This window comes from Oryzias melastigma, linkage group LG24 (assembly GCF_002922805.2).
Source record: "Oryzias melastigma strain HK-1 linkage group LG24, ASM292280v2, whole genome shotgun sequence".
Taxonomy (NCBI): domain Eukaryota; kingdom Metazoa; phylum Chordata; class Actinopteri; order Beloniformes; family Adrianichthyidae; genus Oryzias; species Oryzias melastigma.
In genome coordinates, this window is record NC_050535.1 from 8,462,423 (window position 1) to 8,485,649 (window position 23,227).

The 23,227-nt window shown below is 35.1% G+C and overlaps 2 protein-coding genes across 3 annotated transcripts in view; one reads left to right on the forward strand and one right to left on the reverse strand.

The window, feature by feature from the left end:
- Positions 1-773: 773 nt before the first annotated feature.
- slc22a16 (solute carrier family 22 member 16) lies at positions 774-12,706 on the forward strand. The gene is made up of 8 exons (XM_024291629.2): positions 774-1,231; positions 1,657-2,130; positions 4,456-4,573; positions 7,306-7,867; positions 9,368-9,495; positions 11,549-11,658; positions 11,797-11,896; positions 12,509-12,706. The coding sequence occupies exons 1-8, from the start codon at positions 1,101-1,103 to the stop codon at positions 12,677-12,679; spliced, it is 1,794 nt and encodes a 597-aa protein (XP_024147397.1). The 5' UTR covers positions 774-1,100; the 3' UTR covers positions 12,680-12,706.
- Positions 12,707-14,938: 2,232 nt separating this feature from the next.
- Positions 14,939-23,227, reverse strand: part of usta (uronyl 2-sulfotransferase a) — a 70,301-nt gene continuing 62,012 nt past the window's right edge. For both annotated transcript variants that reach the window (XM_024290695.2, XM_024290696.2), the window contains 3 exons: positions 18,528-18,625; positions 17,197-17,354; positions 14,939-16,267 (listed from right to left, as the gene is read on the reverse strand). In XM_024290695.2, coding sequence (XP_024146463.1) covers positions 15,975-16,267; positions 17,197-17,354; positions 18,528-18,625 — 549 coding nt within the window. In that variant the 3' untranslated portion in view covers positions 14,939-15,974. The remainder of the gene's footprint in view (positions 16,268-17,196; positions 17,355-18,527; positions 18,626-23,227) is intronic.

Here is a 23,227-nt window from a genome sequence, read left to right on the forward strand (position 1 = left end):
CTGAAGGGGAAAAAATAAGGTCATTTAAATTGTCATGATTCAGTGCTTTGGTTTTGTCATGTTCTGTTTCCCCTGTCAGTCTCACCACATTCATGTTAACCATCCACAGCTGTCTTCATTTAGTTAATCAACCTCAGTTGTATTTAATTGTCTGGTTTTCAGTTTCTCATTGTTTCTCCTGGTTTTGGCATGTTTTGAGTTTTTAAGTAAATCTCTGAGTTTCTGCCACCATGTCCTGTCTCCTGCGTTTGGGTCCTCCACCACCATTTCTGACATAAATATTGATTCAAGTTTAAGTAAATAACCCAGCGATGGAAAAAATCTTTTTACTTTTATCATTTAGAACATTTTAAAACAAGGCAGAAAAAAGTGAAATTGATTTACTTTGAAATATGAGATTTTTTTTTACAGTCTTTCTGAAAATAATTTGATTTATGATGAGCTACAAGAGCAATCTATTGATTTATGGATTATTGGGTTTAATTATGGAAAGTTTACTTAAATGAATTTTAAACGGTACAAAAGATAAAAAAAAAGAGCAGAAAACGTAAATTAATAAATTTGAATAGTAAATAAATTAAAGCAAAATATTCAATATAAAGAAAATTATATTTACTTTAAATCATATTTCAATACATTTACTGCTGTAATAAAGTAGCACAAGAAATGTATAAAAATATTTTAGTTTTAAATTCTTTTTATATTTTTCTTTTGTAAGGTTAATTGTTATTTTCTAGAATATGTTTTTTTAAGTCAATATTTCATATTTTTATTTTTCGACTCATAACCTCCAAATGTGTTTTTACTTTACCAGATATAAAAAAATGTATTTTCTTATCTAAAATGTGAATAACTTACCATAAATTCGTCTCTTTTGGTTATATTTCACTCAACAAATTTAACATAAAAATATTAAAATAAAAAAAAAAAATAAAAGTAACTTAAAGGACATCGTGTGACAAAGTTGATACTGTAGGACTTCAAGATAAATGATTGGTTAAAATTAAAGAAACTTTGTTTTTTTTTTTAAGTTCCTCTAGTAAATGTAACTTCCCACTTCTTGTTAGACGTTCCGCTCGTCCCCGTGCGTGCTCGCGCTCATGCCGCGCGTCATCATCATTTGGAGCCAGAGCGCGCATGGATCAGCTGTCCGCCGGGGAGAGGCGCACGAGGAGCCGTCCGAGAACATGAGCGTGGAGAGAATTTTCGACGAGCTCGGACACTTCCAGAGGTAAGAAGATCAGAGGGAGTTTTCTGCTGACCTTAAACTGTCATCTACTCGTTTGTTTTTGCTTTTTTTATTTGTGTTTTTTTCTGTTTTTATTGCGTTTAATTACTCGGAAAATCAGCCTCACTAGTTTGCACTGAAACTAGTTATCATAAAGTGAGAAAAAAATGAATATTTTTTTCTAATCTAACGTTTAAAACTATTAATTGTTTGAATGTGATTTTAAAAATAAACACATGGTTCCATTTATGTCCAATTTAATAATAATTCTTCACAATTTGATGTCTTTGAAAGTGTGTTTTTAATGTCTGGACTTGTAAATGGGCACAAATCATGTCCAAAAAAATGTAATTTTGACTTCATAAAGGGTTTAATTTGAGAGATTTGAGTCAAAAAAGAGGATTATTTTGATGAAATGTACCTTTCAGATTTCAGGCGTGTCTGTACTTTGCAGCAGTCTTCCAAGCCATCGCCTGTGGGATTCACTACCTGGCCTCTGTTTTCCTTGTGGAGACTCCAAACTTTGTGTGTGGAGCTCCTGAGAACATCACAGATGTTCTGTATGGAAACTGGACCGGCTCTGCCCTTTGGGAGGTCCTGCCTGTCTTCTCAGGGAGAGGGCCCCTGTTGGTGAGGACCTCCTCAGGGGAGCAGTGGGAGCTCAGCCGGTGCCAGAGTGCCCTGCGGATTGACCCCAAAGACTTCACCTATGACTTTGCCGGTAACAGAAGCGTGAGCGCCTGCGGCGGCGGGTTTGTCTTTGACCACACAGAGGTGCAGCAGAGCATCGTGACGGACTGGGACCTGGTGTGTGACAGGGAGTGGCTGGCCAAGCTGTGCCAGCCCACCTTCATGGTGGGGGTGCTGATCGGAGCTGTGATGTTTGGAGACATCGCTGACAGGTATGAATAGAATAGAATTCAAATTATAAACTTAACTTAAGGGTTTAAAACATACCTCAAAGTCAAGGCCCGATGGCTGAATCCCTTAATTCTATCCGACCCTCCAGATTATTTCATTTTATTGTTATTAATGTCCCGATGTTATCTTGCACTTATTCCTTCCTATCTTGTATAATTTTAACAAAATATATTAAGATGGACATTAAAAAATTGGAAGTTATTTAAAGATTAGGTTGATTCAATCTGCAATTATATTCCTGCATTTTTATTATTCATAATTATGGTAAAAAGTTTAAGAAATGGGCATTCTGATAGCTTTTTGGACTGTTTTAGCATTTACTAACATTTTTTAGGCTATTTTAGAGTTTAGCTAATATTTCAGCTACATACTAGCTGTTTTAGCTAATTTAGGCTTTTTTTCCATTTTTTAGGCTATTTTGGGGCTAAGCTAATATTTTCATACTAGCTGTTTTGACTAATTTAGACTTTTTTTTTTTCTTTAGGCTATTTTGGAGTTTGGCTAATATCTCCATATGTTTTAGCTAATATAGGCTTTTTTGTTTGTAGTTTCGCTAATATTTCAGCTACATGCTAGCTGTTTTAGCTAATATAGGTTTTTTTGTTTGTTTTTTTTAGGCTATTTTGGACTTTGGCTAATATTTCCATACTATGTGTTTTAGCTAATTTAGGTTTTTTTTAAGGCTGTTTTGTAGTTTTGCTAATATTTCAGCTACGTGCTAGCTGTTTTAGCTCATTTTGGCTATTTTTATGTTGGAGTTTGGCTACTATTTCTATACTAGCTATTTTGGCTAATTTAGGCTTTGTTTAGGCTTTTTTGGAGTTTGGCTAATATATCAGCTACATGCTAGCTGTTTTGGCTAACTTAAGTTTTTTGTAGTTTATTTAGTTTTTTAGGCTAATTTGGCATTTATTTAATATTTTAGTTGGCTCTCAGCTTCAGCGTGTTCAGCTATTAACTTGAACATTTTCAGCTATCAGCTTGAGCGTTTTTAGCTATCAATTTCAGCATCTTCAGCTATCAGCACTAGCATCTTCAGTGGCCAAATTCAGCTTACAGCATTCACACTAGCATTATCGCAAGTAATGCAATATATCTAGTTCATATTTATGCTAAAAAGTTTTGGTTTCACAGTTTTAAAATGCAGTTTTAGAGTGTTCAATAAATGTTTATCCTGTTAGGCCCGCAACCTTAGGTGTGTTTTGGATTTTGGCCCCTTGTGTGATCGAGTTTGACACCCCTGGCTTAAAACATTAAGAACTGGCAACATTGGTGAGAGTTAAAAATATGTTTTTGAATAAAACTATATGTATGATAAGAAAAACACAGCAGAACAATAGAAAATACAAGTAGTGCTGTATGATTAACCTTAAATAACCACACTTTAAGGCATAAACTGTAAGAAAAAGAAGTTACTTTTTTAGTTTTGGGCGGAAAAAAGGATCCGCTGTTTGGGATTTGGCAACATCAGCACAGACTTGAGTAAACAGTTGCTGAAATATATACAAAATATCTGCAACATTGTTCACAAATATCCCTCAAAATTGGAAGTATTCATATTAATCTAAACTGGGGTAACATTTTGTTCTTGTTTGTGGATGGAAAAGTTCAATAGATGAAAGAACTAGCTCTGCAAAGAGGTCAAAGTTCAGCAACTCAAACCTTTCCAAGAAGACATTGTGTGCAAAGTTCCAGATCAGTTTACATTTAATTTAAATACTATTTTTTTTTTCAATTTTGATCCACATTTAGGTTGGAATTGGGATTTATTTGAGCAAAATTACTTACTAACTTTGAGGATTTTAACTGTGATCTTAACATATGAATTAAAACCACAGAGCTGAATCACGAATTTAACCAAAAATATAAAAAGTTTTCTTACCAATTCAGGAATTTTTATGACAAATATGAAGTATTAACAGGTCAGAAGTTTTTTTTTATATTCATCAAAGTACAATCTAGTGCTGGCTAGTAGAAAAGTGTATATTTTTCTTCTATTGTTTTTATTTATTTATTTTTTTGTACAAAAATGGGTTTTCCTACTTAGAAACTTAAAAATGTTGTGTACTTTCTCATCTGTGAAAAAAAAGTTGGAAAAAGTAAGTAATGACGATTTTTTTATAGGATAACTAAAAATATACTTTAATGTGGTATATCGTGATATATATCGTTATCGTGATATAAGATATTTGTATCGTGACATACAATTTTTTTCCATATCTATTTATACTTTTTGAATAGAGCAGAGATTTTATGAAAAATGTTTAACCCTTGAATAGCTGCAGTGTTAATGTTCTTCTCCCCAGAGTTGGACGCGTGAGAATCATGATGTTTACCAGCCTCTGTCAGTTTGCACTCGGAGTATCCGTAGCCTTCTCTGGAAACTACTACATCTTTGTGGTGCTGCGTTTTCTGCTGGCGATGGTGAGTTCAGCGTGCGTGTGAATGCCTGTCTGTCTGTTTTGGCAAAAGTGAGTTCACCTTCAACGCTGTTAATAAACCTCAATGTCACCAAGTGCCAAGAGTTTGTCTACAAAGCAGCCCTGTAGTCACTGAAGGTCTTTTTGGAGCTGCAAAAAAGAAACAAATAATTCTAGCCAATCACATATTTACAGTACACTCCTGTTAAAGTTTAGTAGGTTTAATAAGAACATTTTCATTTCCAAAAAGGCATTTAAAGTTAATTTGTTTTAGGAAAGGTCCCTTATGCAACATTTGCCAACGTTAAGTAGCCCTAAAGTTACCTTTCGGGACATGAAAATTGTGTTTTTAGCATGTTCTTGTGGCGTTTTTTTCCTGATGGAGAACAAATATAAGAAAAACTTAAATTTTACGTTTCTTTACTGAAATTGTTGTAAATCAGGAGCAGACAAAGAAATGCTTACAGAAAAAAAGCTTGAGTGTGATGTAGAGGCTACTACGGCAAGACGAAAGCTCAAAATTCATAGGCGAATTTCTAATGGACTACTGTGTGGGCTCAAAATAAAGCCATAGCTGCAACTGGATGTCCGCACATAAATCAAATTTGATTAAACTTCATAACAAAAACGTCAAAACATTTTTGGTTTGCAGCAAATGCAGCGAAATGAATATACTATATATTCCTCTTTGTCAGGCTAACACTGAAATCCACCTTTAGGGTGGATTTATGGAAACCAAACCATATATCCACTTTTTTATATGTTTACCTCAATAAACTGGGCTTTAAAAGTTCTGTCTGTTGTCAGATTTTGATAAAGTCAAATAAACTTGTTTAAAAACAGTCAAAAACCGTCTGTGTGCTGCCCCCTACAGGTTGAAACACGGTATTACAGTTTAATATCATGATTGGGCAAACCTGGTTTACACTGGACGTAGAAGCGCCACGAAGCAGCGCGGAACGAAGGGCCGCTTCTGTTAACCTATGGTGCGCTTCACACCAGGCGGTTCTCACGGCGTGCAGCGAATATTGTCAGCGTCTGGTCTATTTTGCCAATTCTTGCAGGAAGTTACATCAAGATACATGAGAAAATCCAATTTATTTTTTAAAATATAACCAATTTTTCACAATAAATCGCTGCGATTGACAAATGCGATCATGTTTTTGTATCTAAACAGAATGTAGAGATGAAAATACAATCAGAATACACACAAATAAGACAGAAACACACTTCTCTTAGTGTGTATCAACAACAGATAAATTAAAGGAGTGTAGGCCTACGAACTACTTGCTTCTTCTTAGCAGAAACATGAGGTAGTATAATATTTTTAGGTTATTAATTTACCCGTGATGGCAAAAAAAGAAAAACTCTAGCAGAAGTTCTTGTTGAACGTTGTGGAAAAGTAGATGTTTGGTGAGAGAGTGGATGCCGCGCACACTCTACACCGCTTTTCGGTGCTACCGCTACCAGTGTGAACCTAGCATAAGTCCCACGGGAAGTTTCAGAAGTCTGACGTCATGATCTGCAACTCTAGAAATGATAACAACCCCTCCCCGCTGACTGGATTTTCAAATTTTGACTGTGGGTGGAGTCAGCCTCCAACTTCCCTGTTTGGTTACCCTTTAAAATCTGGGGCGGGGCGGCAGGAAGTAACCTGCTCTCTTATTGGATGGTTTGTTTTATTGCCATCCATTCCCAAATTTGCATAAAGACAAAGATAGAATTCCCAATTTTGCTTGAAAAAAAATTCTCAACAAAAAAAAACAGGCTTGCAGATCCCTTTTTACATATTCAGTAATGTAAATTTTTTTATTTTGCAGTATAATAAAACTTGATTTATGTACTAATGACCTTATTTTGAGCCCATATTACTGCCGCTCTGCAGAAACTATGTCCTAGAAAACAACAGTTTAAAAAAATATATGCTAAAAACAACATAATTATAGCTAAAAAGACTCCTGGGGATGCTTTTAAAATAAAGTAAAAGATGATCTGTTCAGTTCCGCGTACAGTAAAAATACAACCTTTATATTTACATGAGTTGATGTTGCCAGAACATTCTGCCAAATTCCAACATTTCATCCTAAGGATGAAATTAGCTTCCAAGAGACGGTCCAGCTCTTGTGCAACAGCTAAAAAAAATAAAAATAAAATAACTTGCTGGTTAAAAGGCAGCAGTCACCTGCATCTGTCATGTACAGGAAGTTGCATAACGAGTAGAGTATGTGCACATAGGAGCGTGTTTACAGGAGAAAGTAAAGGGATTTCTGGGGTTAGCGGCTGCCTTGTGATGAAAGGGCCTCTTCAGCCCGATTCGCTCCCGTCTTCCACCCTCCCCCCCTTCTCCTCCTCGGCTACAGCTGTTGTTTTCAACACAGAATCGGCTCCAATTCCAGAACCACATTTAAACCCGGGCTGGTAATGCCTCTTAAAGGAATAACATAATCATTTTGAATGAGCTAACATTTTTTTATTTTAACCTCCAGTCAATGAAAGTTGAAAAGTAGTGGTTATTATTAGAAACATCTGACGGTGGAGCAGCTGCTGGTTTGGTTGCTGCTTCCTGTTTTCATTGGACCCACATTTAATGATTTTTATAGGGGATTCTTGTGGTTGTTGGTCAGTAAAACTAACATGAGCTAAGTAAGAATAAAACCACCATTAAAACATTTAACAAGCTGGAAGGGTGCATTCTGCGGTCGGAACAAGCATCCCTCTCCTCTTTCCTGTTTCCAGGTGTCCAGCGGCTACCTGGTGGTTGTTTTTGTGTACGTGACGGAGTTCACCGGCAACAAGGTGCGCACGTGGACCTCCATGCACGTGCACGCGGCGTTTGCCGTGGGCGTCATGGTGGTGGCTCTCACCGGTTACCTGGTTCGAGTCTGGTGGATCTACCAGATCATCCTCTCCATCTGCACCTCCCCGTTCCTGCTCTTCTGCTGGAAGTTCCCCGAGACGCCTTTTTACTTGATGGCCAAGGGCCGGTACCAGGAGGTCCAGGTCCTGCTGGACAGAATTGGACGCTTTAACGGGCTCGAGTGCAAGATGAAAGCGGAGGATCTCCTGGAGCCGGAGAAGACGGAGGGCGGCAAAGCGTTGCTGCAGAAGGAGGCAGAGGAGCAGAACCTGCAGCCCGAGAAGAGGCTGACCATCCTGGATCTGTTTGGCACCTGGAGGATGGCCGGCCGCACGTGCACGGTCTGGGCCATCTGGTTCATCGGCAGCTTAGGCTACTACGTCTTCTCCTTGGGTTCGGTTAATCTGGGAGGAAACCAGTACATCAACCTCTTCCTTGCTGGTGAGTGAATGAAAGTGTCTGCAACCTGTGGCTCTTTCATCTCTCCAAGGGGGCTCTCTGTCTAAAGAAAGATAAAATAATAGTCATTTTCAAAAAAAGAAACAGAGTTTAGCTTCTGTTTTAGCAGCATGCTAACGTTTTTTGCTAGTTTTTAGACTAATTTGGAGTTTAGCTAATGTTTTAGAAAAAATCCTGATGTTTTATGCTAATTTGTTATCTACTTAAGTTTTTCTGGGATAATTAAGAATTTAGCTTCTATTTTAGCAACATGCTAACATTTTTTACTTATTTAGTTTACTGAAGAATTTGGGGCTAATATGGAGTTCAGCTAGGAATTAAACAACAACATAGCTTTTTTTGGGTATTTTTTTATGCTAATTTGGAGTTTAGCTAATATTTTAGCAATATATGCTAACATTTTTGGCTAATTTGTTATCTTCTGGAGTTTTAATGGTAATTTGGGGTTTAGGTTTTCTTTTAGTAACATGCTAACATTTTTGACTTATTTAGTTTACTGAAGAATTTGAGGCTAATATGGAGTTCTGCTAGGAATTAAACAACAAGATAGCTGTTTCTGGGTAATTTTTTATGCTAATTTGGAGTTTAGCTAATATTTTAGCAATATATGCTAACATTTTTGGCTAATTTGTTATCTTCTGGAGTTTTAATGCTAATTTGGAGTTTAGGTTTTCTTTTAGTAACATGCTAACACTTTTTGCTAGTTTTTTTGTCCACTGGAGGTTTTAGGCTAATTTGGAGTTTAGCTAATGTTTTAGAAAAAATCTTGATGTTTTCTGCTAATTTGTTATCTACTTAAGTTTTTCCGGGATAATTAAGAATTTAGCTTCTATTTTAGCAACATGCTAACATTTTTTACTTATTTAGTTTACTGAAGAATTTGAGGCTAATATGGAGTTCAGCTAGGAATTAAACAACATGATAGCTTTTTTTGGTAATTTTTTATGCTAATTTGGAGTTTAGCTAATATTTTAGCAATATATGCTAACATTTTTGGCTAATTTGTTATCTTCTGGAGTTTTAATGCTAATTTGGAGTTTAAGTTTTCTTTTAGTAACATGCTAACATTTTTGGTTGATTTAATTTACTGAGGAATTTTATGCTAATTTGGAGTTCTGCTAATTATTAAGTACCAAGCTAGATTTTTTGCTAATTCGGCCTCTACTAAAGGTAAAAGGTAAAGATACGGCTCCTTCTAGGTTTTAATCAGTAGAAAACTAGACCAAATGGCTCTTTTACTGTTAAAGGTTGCCGACCCCTGAACTACACTTATTTGCTCCCATTTGGGGGTCACCGCGTTGCTGGAGCCTATCCTACCCACGTTTGGGGAAAAACAGGTTATACTCTGAACGGTCTTCCGGTCAATAGTAGAACCTAAAAAACACCATATTTGTATATTTGAAGACAGTTAATTTAATGCAACAATTTTAAGTTTTTATTTTCCGCGTGCTGACATCACTGCTGAGATCGGATGTTTTTCAGGTGCGGTGGAGATCCCGTCTTATCTCGTCGGCTGTTTTGCCATGGACCGGATCGGACGGAAGAAGACGTGCGCGCCGGCTCTGATTCTGGCTGGGGTTGCTTGCGTCCTCATCATCGTGGTCCCAGCTGTACGTACACCGATAGACGCAGCATCCTTAATAATATTGACCCTAAATTTCATTTGTCAACTCATGGTTAGAGCTGCACACGCGCAGCGTCAGCAGGTTGTACAGAAGTATGTCAAAGCTGGAGCAGAAATAGGTGGAGGCTATTTTTAACGCATTTCCTGGTCCTCCACAGTCTGTTTGCGCTGTCAGTCTTGTGTTTATTGCCTTGACACGTGTTCACATACATGTGCTGGTGCTCCACCCCCCGTCCCACCCATATTAGGACTGGTTCTGGTTGATTTAGCTAATGGCTTGAGCTGAACTTTAGTGTAAATATGACCTTTAGCTGTAGAAACTCTGTTTGAGCCATTAAACCTGACAGTAGAGCGGGTTTTGACCCAATCTACAGTTTTTTTACCCTTCGAGGTCATTTGAGCTTTGATGGTTTTTTAATGGAAACTATAGTTTAAATATATGTGGTTAAATATGACTTTATCACAAGTTAAAGATTAATTCAGATTATTTCTTGATTATTTATTGTAAACTATCAGGGGTTTAATGGTTCACTTTAAAGGGAATTCGATTTATTTTCATAATTTGCGGTTCGATCGTCGATATTGGTTCATTTTGAACGACCCGATCCATTAAATCAGTCAGGACATTTTTAGGCAAAAATTCAACCAATGAGACTCAGAGATAAACTGGTGAAGTCTACTAGATTCCTTGTATTTTGTTTTTACTTTCCAGTAAAAGAAATCCATCAATCCAAATAGTATTTTCCAATATAATCGATATATTTCAATTTGAAACAATTATAGATCAATTTGATTAACACATTGATCTATAATTGTTTCAATGTTAATATATGATTAATATATGATTAAGTCAAATAATTCATACTCCTCTATAAATTATATGTTAAATAGTAGGGGTGCATTGACAACAATCTGGTGATACAATATAAATATCGCGATACACAGTACGATGTGTATCGCGATATATCCCAAAACTGTACCAGAACAATTTTTCGCTGTTTTTTTTTTAAGAGTATTACTTAGAAAAAAACTGTGCCTGAATATTAAAGCATCTTTTAATAGTATCAAAACTGTAAAATTAATTTTATTTAATTTATTTAATTTAATCAGGATTTTTTTGAGTTTTTCCTTACCGGTAGGGAGAGTCTAAGGGCACGGATAACCAGTCTGGTTAGTTTTTAGCTATTGTTCATATTTTATGACTAATTTTCTGTATCTGAGGCAAAATATTGGGCTATATAAATAAAATTAAATTAAATTAATGATCACAACATTAAACTCTTCTTTACAAGTTACTTTTACCTGCTTTTCTTTTGGTAAATTGAAAAAAATATATTTGTTTTTATTATTAATATTATCTGATTTCCATAACAATTTTTTTAAATAAACATAGAGTAAATGTGATTTAACTAATAAGTTTATAAAAGTAGGATTGAAGAAATAGAGTGCGGTTTATTTTCAACTTTGCTTAATGTAGCTCATCCAGGGGGGATTAGGTGGAAAACAAAAGTAAGACACGGACGGACGCACCTCAATAATTAATTAAATATCAGCATTTTAAATCGATATAAATGAAATATTGTGATATATCGCCAAATTGATTTTTTCCTACACCCCTAATAAATAGTATTAAAAGAAGCACACTCATTTCTGTAACTGCACACTGACACTATAATAATGCTTTTTGTTACCAAGTTAGACTTTTTTTTTTTTTTTACACATATCCAAATTGTTTCAAGCAACATTTTGGTATAAATCCTGCTTAATTTTGATTATGAAAATTGCCTTTTATTAAATAGCCAATTAAAAAAATCCTTTAGTAAGATGACCAAAAGACAACCAAAACTTCCTGTTGGACATTTAGAAACATCCATAATTTTTAACATTTTATATTTTAACATGTGGCTAGACTATTTAAAAACTGTTGCAGGCTCTAAATTGTATCTTTTATCCCATTTTTAAAATAAGAGATCAACTGTAATGCATTGTTTGAGATGTGAAACATTCAAAAACTTCAATTTTTGATTTTTTGTTTACAGAAGTTGGAGTCTCTGGTTGTCGCGCTCAGCATGATAGGAAAGTTTGCTGTTGCGATCGCGTTCGGTCTCATCTACCTGTACACCTGTGAGCTTTACCCCACCATCATCAGGTCGGTCAACCTTAAGCGAGTATTCCCCATTATTACCTTTACTTTTCTGGCTGCTTTTCTATTGTTTGAATCTATAATAATACTAAACTAAAGGTAAAAACTGCATTTTTTTTTCATTAAACTGCTGTTCTATGTCAGGTCTCTGGCAGTAGGAAGTGGCAGCATGATGTGTCGAGTTGGAAGCGTTGTGGCTCCTTTCTGCGTCTACCTGGCAGACGTTTGGATCTATCTACCTCAGGTAAAAAATCCTCACATTTGGGTCAAACTTTCACTTAAAAAAATGGAGAACATATTTTGTAATTTTACCATCATCATATGTGACATGTAATAATAATGTGATGCTTTGAACGTCTGTGTTTATACCAAATATTCACATTTTGAATCAGATCATTGATATGATATTGATATATTTTGATTTAATTGAGTTGATTTAGCAATATAAGTTTTCTTCTTTCTTCTCCTTTTCATTTATGAATTGGTTTATGTTTATTTAGTATTATTTCTCTGTTATTGCTAAATGAAATGAAAAAAAAATATTTTGCACAGGCTGCTTAGGAGACAGTAAATGTGTACATTTTAAGTAACTAATACATATAGATCCCCAATAATAAAAAATTCTCACAGTGGAAAACATATAAAAAAAATAGCTTAAATTGCATTAGTGGGAGAGATAGAGTGTAAAAATTGATGATGGGAAGTGTAGGCAGGCTCACAACTCTGCAGAAACTATAATTAAATTCCATAATTATAATTAAAATAACACTTTTACTATTGATAAAGATGACTTTTTAAATAAAGTTAGGATGCAGCTGCAACCCAAATTCCTCCTTTGTTTTCTGTTTCCGTGTAGCTCATAGTCGGAATTCTGGCCTTCATCATCGGCGTCCTGACGCTGCTGCTACCAGAAACGCTCGGGGAACCTCTGACCAGCACCATGGACGAGGCGGAAGCTCTCGGACAAAAGCTCGCCAAGAACAAACAAGCGGAGGAGGGGGTGGAGCTTAACCAAACAAAAGCCTAATTTTTTGATAAAACTGCCTCAAAACTATTTTTTTAGCGTTTTATTCTTAAAATAGTCCAAAAGATGGACTTTTTGACGTGCGTGGGTAATTCATGGGCAGATTAACGAACAATTTAGTGTTCTGTTGGTGATCATATTTAGGAATTATACATCAAAGATTCCACTTATTGCATAAAGAGCTAATAACTAGCAAAAAAAATGAAAGTATTTTATCAAAAGCATGTGATTTGTTTACTTTATATGCAACGCCTCAAAATATAAATTATTATGACATAGATATATTTTTCCTAATTTAGTCACTTTTAAAGGTTTTAATCTCAGGGCATCATTACTGTGACAGCATCAGTGTTTTAATTCTAGGCGGACATTCTCAGTTATAAATGTCATTTATGAGTTAAATGTGGTTGTGAGTGCATGTTTTGTGATCTTACAAGTTTACAACCAAGTTTTCAGTGCGTGTTTGAATGCAAAAGGTAAAAGTGGAGCCGGACTGTGTTTTCAGGTGAGCATCAAGATGTTGGGACCAAATGTATGAATTAGTGAGGTGGACTTTGATGTGGTTTATCTACCCAGTGAAGAACAAAGTATTTTAAAAAGCAGCTGATCATGAAAATGATTAGGTTTAGCAGCCAGATTTTTAGAAAGTGTTTTTTCTTTATTTATTTTTTGGCATCAGGCGAGAAAAAGGGAGATAATTGACACAGAAGTTCTTTCTGTGGTTGAAGTGTTGCCGTGAAGAAAGGAGAGTTTAAATAAAGTTTGTTTGAAAAAAGATATTTTTCAAAAGTTGTCAGTATTTTTAAATAAAAACCATTGAAAATAATGAAAGAGCTTTTTTTTTTTTTATTATTATTATTATTATTATTTGATAGTCCTGAGTAGAAAACTGGAGATTGACAAAGGTCAGTGCCATGAGCCTTTTTGCTGATGTTAGCTAACGTTAGCTAGCTGCTGATGTTACCTAACGTTAGCTAGCTGCTGATGTTACCCAACGTTAGCTAGTTACTGATGTTAGCTAACGTTAGCTAGCTACTGATTTTAGCTAACGTTAGCTAGCTGCTGATGTTAGCTAACGTTAGCTAGCTGCTGGTGTTAGCTAACGTTAGCTAGCTGCTGATGTTAGCTAACGTTAGCTAGCTGCTGATGTTACCTAATGTTAGCTAGTTGCTGTTGTTACCTAACGTTAGCTAGTTACTGATGTTACCTAACGTTAGTTAGACTGCTGATGTTAGCTAACGTTAGCTAGCTGCTGATGTTAGCTAACAATAGCTAGCTACTGATGTTAGCTAACGTTAGCTAGTTACTGATGTTACCTAACGTTAGCTAGACTGCTGATGTTAGCTAACGATAGCTAGCTACTGATGTTAGCTAACGTTAGCTAGCTGCTAATGTTAGCTAACGTTAGCTAGCTGCTGATGTTAGCTAACGTTAACTAGTTGCTGATGTTACCTAATGTTAGCTAGCTGCTAATGTTAGCTAACATTAGCTAGCTACTAATGTTGGCCAAACATTCTACCCCAGTGTTGGTTTTTGAATTTATAGCTCAAATGTGATGTGTTTGGAAACTTTTATACATTTATATTTAGAAATACTATTAATATTTAACCTTTTATCATAAAAAATAATCCATGGAGACTCTGGGTCTCATTTATGCATAATGATGTTGTCTGTACAGCTTTCGAATTATAATATAGCTGTAAAATTGCAACATTTGAGTGACTTTTATAGCTAAAAGATAATTAAATGTTAAAGAGTAATGTTAATATTAAATAAAAATTATAATTTCCTTAAAAACGTGATAAAAAAGCTTTTTTTTAAAAAAAAAAGTTTTTTATTTCATTTTTCCACAAGAAAATAACTATAAAAACAAAGTAGTGGGAAAATATTTTAAGACAATATGAAAAATAAATTCAAAAAAGTTTTCTTGTAGAAAATTTGAACAAATACACAAAATATTTTTGTCTCCTTCTGTAAAAATGTTTTCATAACCTAAATGAACAATTTATTTTCGAATGTCCCAGCGAGGGTCAAAATTACTTTTAAGGAAGACTGCAGATCAGCAGTCAAACCAAGAAAAACAAATTTATTGAACATTATGCAACTATTTAACATGAAACAGATGTTTTAGAAATGTTATATTTATTTTTAATTTAAACATGTCAAAATTTTGATGTTAAAAATCATTATAAAAACAAAATATTTTCTACTTTTTTGTATTGCATTTTTTCAGAGTAAACTGAACAAAAAGATGCACCGTTGTCATGGTTAGAGGACATTTATTTTGATACTCATGAATGATGAAATTCTCTTTTTTCATGGAATAAGCATGTTCTGAACTGTTGATATGGACCCATTCTAGTCACTTTTTAAGAGCCTAGCACAATTTTTACAGCCAGTTAATAAAATAAAATAAAAAAAACAGAAAATCACTGTGTTACGCATAGTCGTCCTTCCTGAGAATCTTATCTAAAAAGGCAATGAGTTAAAAAGACAAACAAACAAACAATAAATTAAGTTGGCATAAATCACACGAATGGAACATTAAGTACAAACAGTACGGATTTGGTAGATTGGACACATAAAAGTAGCTTAAAGTTGATGTTCTCTGGTTGTCTAGCTGTGCTGAAGATGACAGTAATCTGTAAAAGCTCACACAGTATTCTGGATGAAACTGGCTAAATAAGCTGAGGAAACATCAGTTTAAACATGGATTCTCCAGACGTTTTGGATTAAAAATGAGGATCCAAAACGCTTTGTTCTCCCCCAACTCGCAACCAAAAAGTGACTTAAAAAGAAAGTAGCACACACAGTTGGAATTCTTTGAATTCATAATTGAGTGCATCCTCGTTTATAGTCATATCTAACAACTTCAACTAAATAAAGCTGTTCTGATGTCTCACAACTTCCGCTCCCACAGTTCCTGGAACTTTTAATGAAATTTGGCACTTTAAAAAACACTGTGGACGATACTAATAGAAAACTTTTGGCACTTTAGTATTCACCTCCCAGTTTCTAGACACGAGCCCTTTCATAAATTATGAACATCTCTCCAGCGATCTACATTTGACTCTAATCTCGCCTGGAGATTAAAGCTCTTTTATTAACAGTATTTCTCTTTAAAGAACCCTAAAACAAGCTCAAATTAAAGTAAAGCTTCACTCAAGCAATTTCTGCTTAAATTATCTCCCTCTGTCACAGATCTTTTTTTGTTCTCACAACTATGACAGGACAAAAAAACAGTTTTTTTTGGGTGATTTTCATCGATTTGATGGATTCATAGTTCATGAAACAGCTGTTAGGGATGCACAAGCCAGCTGTTGGCATCCTCCAGGTCTGAGTCCAGCTCCTCGTCCTCGTCCAGAGGCTGAGGCGTCCGAAGGGCCAGGTCGCGTAGGAAGGCGGGAGCGTACGCCGGAGGTTTGGCCGTCGACTTGAGTCCGATCTTTCTCTTCATTAGATGGAACTGGTCGCGGATGAAGTTGTAAAAGTCGTACTCGTAGCGCATGCGGTGGTAGAGCACTTTCAGGGCCTCGAGGGATGGGGTGTGTTTGCGGACTGTCCCTGTCATGTTCCCCAACTTCTTATACTCTGCAATGAAAAGTTTGAAGAAAATATAATAAGAAGTAATTTTTCAGTAATTTTGAAGCATATTTTTAGGATCTTCCTATGTATTTATTGTCCATTTTATTAAAAAAAACACAGTTAAAAATATAAAATAACTACTCTAATTTATTGTGTTATAATTTGAACTATTTTTTGTGACAAATACGTTTTATTGGGTATATTATACTGGGTAAAAATTACCTTTACCTTTAAACGAGCGTAAACACACATTTCCGACTTTAAACTGTTCAAAACTCTTGCTTTCATATGGCTATGCAAGTTAAAATTAAACCAGGTGAAAACTTTGACCAATCAGGGACTTGGATTTAAATTGGATAAACATACCAACACTGCCCTCTGGTGGTTATTTTTTTTATTATTCTTTTATGCGTTTTCTAAACCCATTTTGTCCTTTTTCGGGGTCACCGGAGCCTAACCCGACTACTGATGGGATGAAAAGTGTTTAAGGCACAAATTGTATTAAATTCTGGAAATAAAGTTTTTTTTTTAATCACATATAAGTTGCACCTGATTATAAGTTGCATTCCCGGCTAAATTATGCATAAAACCTGCGACTTATACTCCGAAAAAACATGCTAATTCTTCTGGTTAGAAAAAAAAAAATCTGTAAATTTTATGACAGTTAAACGTATGAATAATAATTGTTTCTGTTAAAAAAAATATATATATATATATATATAAATGATAAAAATATAAATACATCTGGTAAGTACATTTATAAACAACTGAACATATGGAATTTTTTTTTACATTATACACAAATAAATAGGAGTGGAGGGACTTTTGTTAAAAAAAATAAAAATAAAAAAAAAAATTCCTCGCAGCCTGGTGTCTGAATGCACACTTTGTTTTGTTTGAATAAAACAACTTTTAATGATTATGATCTTACCAACCTGGGCTCTTGTAAATGTTTAGCACTCCTGCAAAGTAGTGTGGTAGGAGCCTCTCCAGCATGAGCAGGACATCCTCCAGCTCCTCCAGGATCCCCACGATGAGGTAGTTTTCCATCACATTCTGCTTGGCCCGCTCCAAAGCCCAAACTCCCGGTTCCCTTATAGAAAGATAAAAAAAAAAAAAAAAGTTACAAAAAATCTTGTATAATGCTAGCTTTTTAAATGCCACTTAATAATAGTGCTGCCACAAACGATTATTTTAATAGTCGACTAATCAGCGATTCTTTTTCGTATTAGTCGAATAATCGGGTCATGCGCAAAGTGGATGTAAAAACCGTCAATAGCTTTAAACTAATTAAAAACTAGATAATTCACACTACCATTATCTGTGAAAAAGCAAGTGTGAATGTTGTAAACTGAATTTGGCAGCTCAAGATGCTAGTGACGATGCTGAAATTGATAGCTGAAAACACTGAAGCTGATAGCCCGCTAATATATTAGTTAAATGCCAAATTAGGCTAAAAATAAAAAAGCTTAAGTTAGCCAAAACAGTTAGGAGAAAGCTGAAATATTAGATAAACTCAAAAATAACCTAAAAAATGCCTAAATTAGCCAAAACAGCTAGCATGTAGCTGAAATAATGACTGCATTCCAAAACAGCCTAAAAAAAAAATTTAAGCTAGCCAAAACAGTTAGCATGTAACTGAAATATTAGCTAAATTCCAAAATAGCACAAAAAAAAAATTAGCCAAAGTAGCTAGCATGCAGCTGAAATATTAGTAAAACTCCAGTTTAGCCTAAAAACTGAAAAAAAATCCTAAATTAGCCAAAACAGCTAGCATGTAGCTGAAACAATGACTGCATTCCAAAACAGCCTATAAAAAAAAAAAAAGTTTAAGTTAGCCAAAACAGCTAGCATGTAGCTTAAATATTAGCTAAACTAAAAAAATAACCCCAAAAAGCATAAATTAGCCCAAATAGCCCACCTAGCATGCAACTGAAATATTAGCAAAACTCCAGTTTAGGCTAAAAAAAATGAAAACAATCCTAAGCTAGCCAAAACAGCTAGCATATAGCGGAAATAATGACTACCTCCCAAAACAGCCTAAAAAACAAAAACAAACGTTTAAGTTAGCTAAAAGAGTTAGCATGTAGCTAAAATATTAGCTAAACTCCAAAGCGGCATAAAAAAACCTTATCAAATGCCAAAATAGTAAAATAAGCTAGCAAAATATAAAGTTACAATTAATCGTTGGCTATTTTAATAGTTTTAGTCGTTGATTAGTCGACTAATCGTGGCAGCTCTACCTAATAATAAAAGAAGTGTGTACCTGCACTGAGGATGCTGCCCACAGAAATAAGGAATGATGTAGAAAACTCTGGGGTTGGAGCATTCTGGGTAATTTTCCAGAATACAGACATTTATATCCTGAAAACAGACAAAACACATTTTTAAATTTGACATCTTCCTGACAACATTTGTTTGGTTGATGAGCCACTAGAGGGAGCTCTTACTCAGTTTAAGCTCAGAAGCCAAACAAGTTTTTAGTCAGACTGAGCAAAAAAAAAACAAAAAGAAAAACCCAAAAACCAGACCAACAATCTCTGAAAAGGATTTCGTGATTAAGACGTCAACACTAAAGAGACCAGAGCCAGGTTTGGAGTTTTTTGTGTCTGTGAAAGCCATTAAAGAAACACATCAGGGGAAAGAATGAACAAAGATTAGAAGTGCACACACATGGAGAAGTGAGACGGGCCAGCAGCTCAGAATAACGGAGCCAGCCGACTAATGCATGTCGAGTGACGTAAACCCAGTTAATGGAAACTACCTCTGTGCAGCAGAACAGTCTCACAATTCATCTGCTTTTACCCAGACACACCAGCATGACAGGACTCTAAAAGAAAGGGATGAGGCAGCACACAAACATGCTCTGACAATTAAAGAGGATATATAACATTTAAGGAGCTATTTAAATGTAATATTTGACGTGCACACGCCTCCTCGTCCTCAAGTTTGTGATGATGGACTTATTTACTGCAGCTAGTGCTCACAGATTAGTGCTGGGAGGCACAAGCTGCGGTCCAGGCGTGACAATAAACGCTGGATAACAGGTGGGAACATTTACAGACTCGTGCTTTAAGAGTTTGAGTGCATTTTAAGACTCATTAAAGTGTGAAAGGTCATTTTTATTCTATATTATGGGTAATTAACTCACATATCATCCTGCACCAACATCAAACTTATGTTGTGTTTGTGTATATCGTAAATATTTATGATTGATTATGTTTAATGATGGAGAAATGCTTTACTTATATGGGTGAGAGCCTTGTTCACCTTTTGGCATGTGTCAAAGTCAAGGCCCGGGGGCCGAGTCCGGCCCTCCAGATCATTTTATTTTATTTATTTTATTATTATTAATAACCCGATGTTAACTTGCGCTCATTTCTAACTTGTATAATTTTGACAAAATATATTTTTGTGGAGTGTGAAATATTAAAAGTTATTTAAGGTTTACATTGATTTATTCTAGAATAATATTCCTGTTTTTTTTATTGTTTATAATTATGTTAAATACAGTTTTAATGTTTTTAAAAATTGCCATTCTGCTAGCTTTTTGGGCTTTTTTGGCATTTACTAAGATTTTTTTTAGGCTATTTTAAAACTAAGCTAATATTTCGGCTACATGCTAGTTTTTTTGGCTTTTTAAAAGTTTTTAAGGCTGTTTTGGCGTTAAGCTAGTATTTACATGCTAGCTGTTTCGGCTAATTTAGGCCTTTTTTTTACGTTTTTTTAGGCTGTTTTGAAGTTTAGCTAATATTTCAGCTACATGCTAGCTGTTTTAGCTAATATAGCCTTTTTTTACGTTTTTTAGGCTGTTTTGGAGTTAAGCTAGTATTCACACGCTAGCTGTTTGGAAGTTTAGCTAATATTTCAGCTACACGCTAGCTGTTTTGGCTAATTTAGGCCCCTTTTCAGTTTTTTAAGCTATTTTGAAGTTTAGCTAATATATCACATACATGCTAGTTGTTTTGGCTAATTTAGGCTTTTTTTCAATTTTTTTGACTATTTTGAAGTTCAGCTCATATTTCAGCTACATGCTAGCTGTTTTAGCTAATTTTGCCTTTTTTTACATTTTTAGGCTGTTTTGGAGTTAAGCTAGTATTCACACGCTAGCTGTTTGGAAGTTTAGCTAATATTTCAGCTACATGCTAGCTGTTTTAGCTAATATAGCCTTTTTTACGTTTTTTAGGCTGTTTTGGAGTTAAGCTAGTATTCACACGCTAGTTGTTTTGGCTAATTTAGGCTTTTTTCAATTTTTTTGACTATTTTGAAGTTTAGCTAATATTTCAGCTACATGCTAGCTGTTTTGGCTAACCTATGTTTTTTTTTGTTTTGTTTTTTTTAGGCTAATCTGGCATTTAGCTAATATTTTAGCAAGATATCAGCTTCAGCGTTTTCAGCTTTTAGCTTCAGTGAGTTCAGCTATCAACTTCAGCATTTTCAGATATCAGTTTCAGCGTTTTTAGTTATCAATTTCAGCAATGTCAGCTATCAGCTGTAGCATTTTCAGTGCCAAATTCAGCTTACAGAATTCATACTAGTATTATCACAGGTAATGCTATATATCTAGTTCATAATTATGTTAAAAAGTTACTGTTTTCAAGTTTAAAACATTTAGTTTAGTGTGTTCATTAAATGTTTATCCTGTTATGCGACCTAAGGTGTGTTTTGGATTTTGTCTCCTTGTGCGGTTGAGTTCGACACTCCTGCCGTTAGGGGTCACTACAACAAATCAGCTTTCACTAATCTGCATATGTGGCGTAGAAAGATTTATTGTTTTTATGACGTTCATGTGCGTTTTCCAAATTCGGATGGCCATTTTTCCGATCATTCCAACACCACATGAATGCAGCATTTCTCTAAGTTTATAATTGGCACGAAAATGAGAACAAAAACCAGAATTTTTGAAACAGCAACTCTTCTGTTTCAAATTTTAGACCACTTCGTGGCCCATGGGTCCAAATATGCTCTACATAGTTTGGCAGTAGCACAAAGTGATCCACACTGGATGAAGCTCATCACGTCCCCTAAAGAAATTAATCCTGGTTTCCGATTTCTCAACCAACTGGATTATCAGATGGGTGAGAGCCTCACTTATCTTAATCTTCAATTCTCTTCCTGCACCTGATGAAACAATTGCATCATTTTAAGACATTCTGCCTTATTTTTGCTCAATCTTCCTTGTGATTTTTTTAAACTCCTCATATCTAAAACAGACTTAAAGTTTGTCGTCTGCAAGCTCGAGTGATTTTATTCCTCTTTTCTTAATGTGTTTTAGCACAAAAAGCACTCTTGAATTTAATCAAGAATAATTTATGTTTTTTTTAACAATCTAACACTTTATGATACAGAAAATACAGTGTTCTCTAATCATTGAGTGGATTTCAAATAAGGAGTTTTATAAGTTAATTTTTCCAAAGAAAGCGGCTAAAGCACTTCTAAAATGATTGACAGCAGGCTGGTAGTGTTTAACCAGATACCTGTAAAAAAAAAAGATTCTGTTCTTGTTCCTGTTTTTGTTTGTGCAGTGCTTCTTTTTGCCACAAGGAGGCAGCACAAACAGATTTTAAGCTGAAAACTTCCACCACTAAAGTTCATCATATTTTCAGCAACTACTTCAGGCTAAATGCTTCCTTTTGTTGAGAGAAAAAAAACAACTTTCTGTAACTACTTAGGAAGTTAAAAGAGATTTTTTTTAAATAATGCTGCTACACCAGAAACTAGTCTGTCCTCCATATGTGAAACTTATGTAATTTTACTAATATTTTAGGGTACATTTGTGTCAAATGTGCACATTTGGAATACATCTCTACGTTAAAGTAGATTCTCTTATTATTTTTAAATCAGAACATGCTATGGCGTGAGTAATGAACACAATAGTGGAGCTTGTCATGTAGTTGTACAGACATGTCGCATTAACTGACAGCAAATGATGTTTGATCCCTGTGGGAATCTGTTCTGATCACGGCGTGAGTCAGATCTGAAAACAAACCGGTGCTTTGAGTTTGCCGCATGTTGAAGTGACCATTGCATGCTTTATGCGTGCATGAAAAAAAAAAAAAAAAGGGGCGCGGAAGCTGACGGAAAATCCAAGCAGACCACAGGAATGTCTCAGCAGCACGTGCATCGGGCCTGAAAAGCAAACTGACAGTGTTCTTTCAGCGGCGGCTCTCATCCACATCTACGTTTACACAACAAGGTGACCAAAGAGACGCTGGATTTTGCACTTAAGAGACTTTAAGAAAATATGGTTTCAGGAATTAAAAATGGGGCCAAAAATCTCCCACCTATTTTCTAATCCATGTCGGGGGTCAGCTGAGACCCAGCCTAGCTAACGTCGGGCGAAGGCGGGGCAAACCCTGAAGAGTTTGGAGTCAAAAAGTTTTCCCGCTAAATCCCATGAAGCTCAGAAATCAGCTGTGAGAGCTTGAATATGGAAATTTAATGTGAAATTTACGTAAAAGAAGGAATTTATGTATATTTTTTATGTTATTTGTAGTGGTGTTAAAGCTTATTTGGTTCATATTTTTCTACTTTTAAACCAAAAATCAAAATTAACCAGAGCTGAAGCATCATGGTTATTGAAGCTCATCCAAAAAACATAAAAAAAAAAATGTGATTTTTTTTTCTCTTTTGGTTATGAACATATTTTATATACTCTTTAAGTCAGGAATGTCAAACTTAATCGCACATGGGGCCAAAATCCAAAACACGCCTTAGATCACGGGCCAAACAGGATAAACATGTATTGAACACACTAAAACTAAATAATTAAAACTTTAAAACTGTAATTTTTTAACATAATTATGGACTAGATATATAGCATCACCTGCAATAATGCTAGTATGAATGCTGTAAGCTGAATTTGGCCGCTAAAGATGCTAGCTGAAATCACTGAAGCTAATAGCTAGATAGAATGTTAGCCTAAAATACTTAAAAAACATAGGTTAGCCAAAACAGCTAGCATGT

What these genes read in the sequence shown, in the direction of transcription:
- slc22a16 (XM_024291629.2), top strand. Translation starts at nt 1,101, where the DNA reads ATGCCGCGCGTCATCATCATTTGGAGCCAGAGCGCGCATGGATCAGCT. An exon ending in GAGCTCGGACACTTCCAGAG is followed by an intron (nt 1,232 to 1,656) that starts GTAAGAAGATCA and finishes TGTACCTTTCAG; the next exon opens with ATTTCAGGCGTGTCTGTACT. An exon ending in CTTTACCCCACCATCATCAG is followed by an intron (nt 11,659 to 11,796) that starts GTCGGTCAACCT and finishes GTTCTATGTCAG; the next exon opens with GTCTCTGGCAGTAGGAAGTG.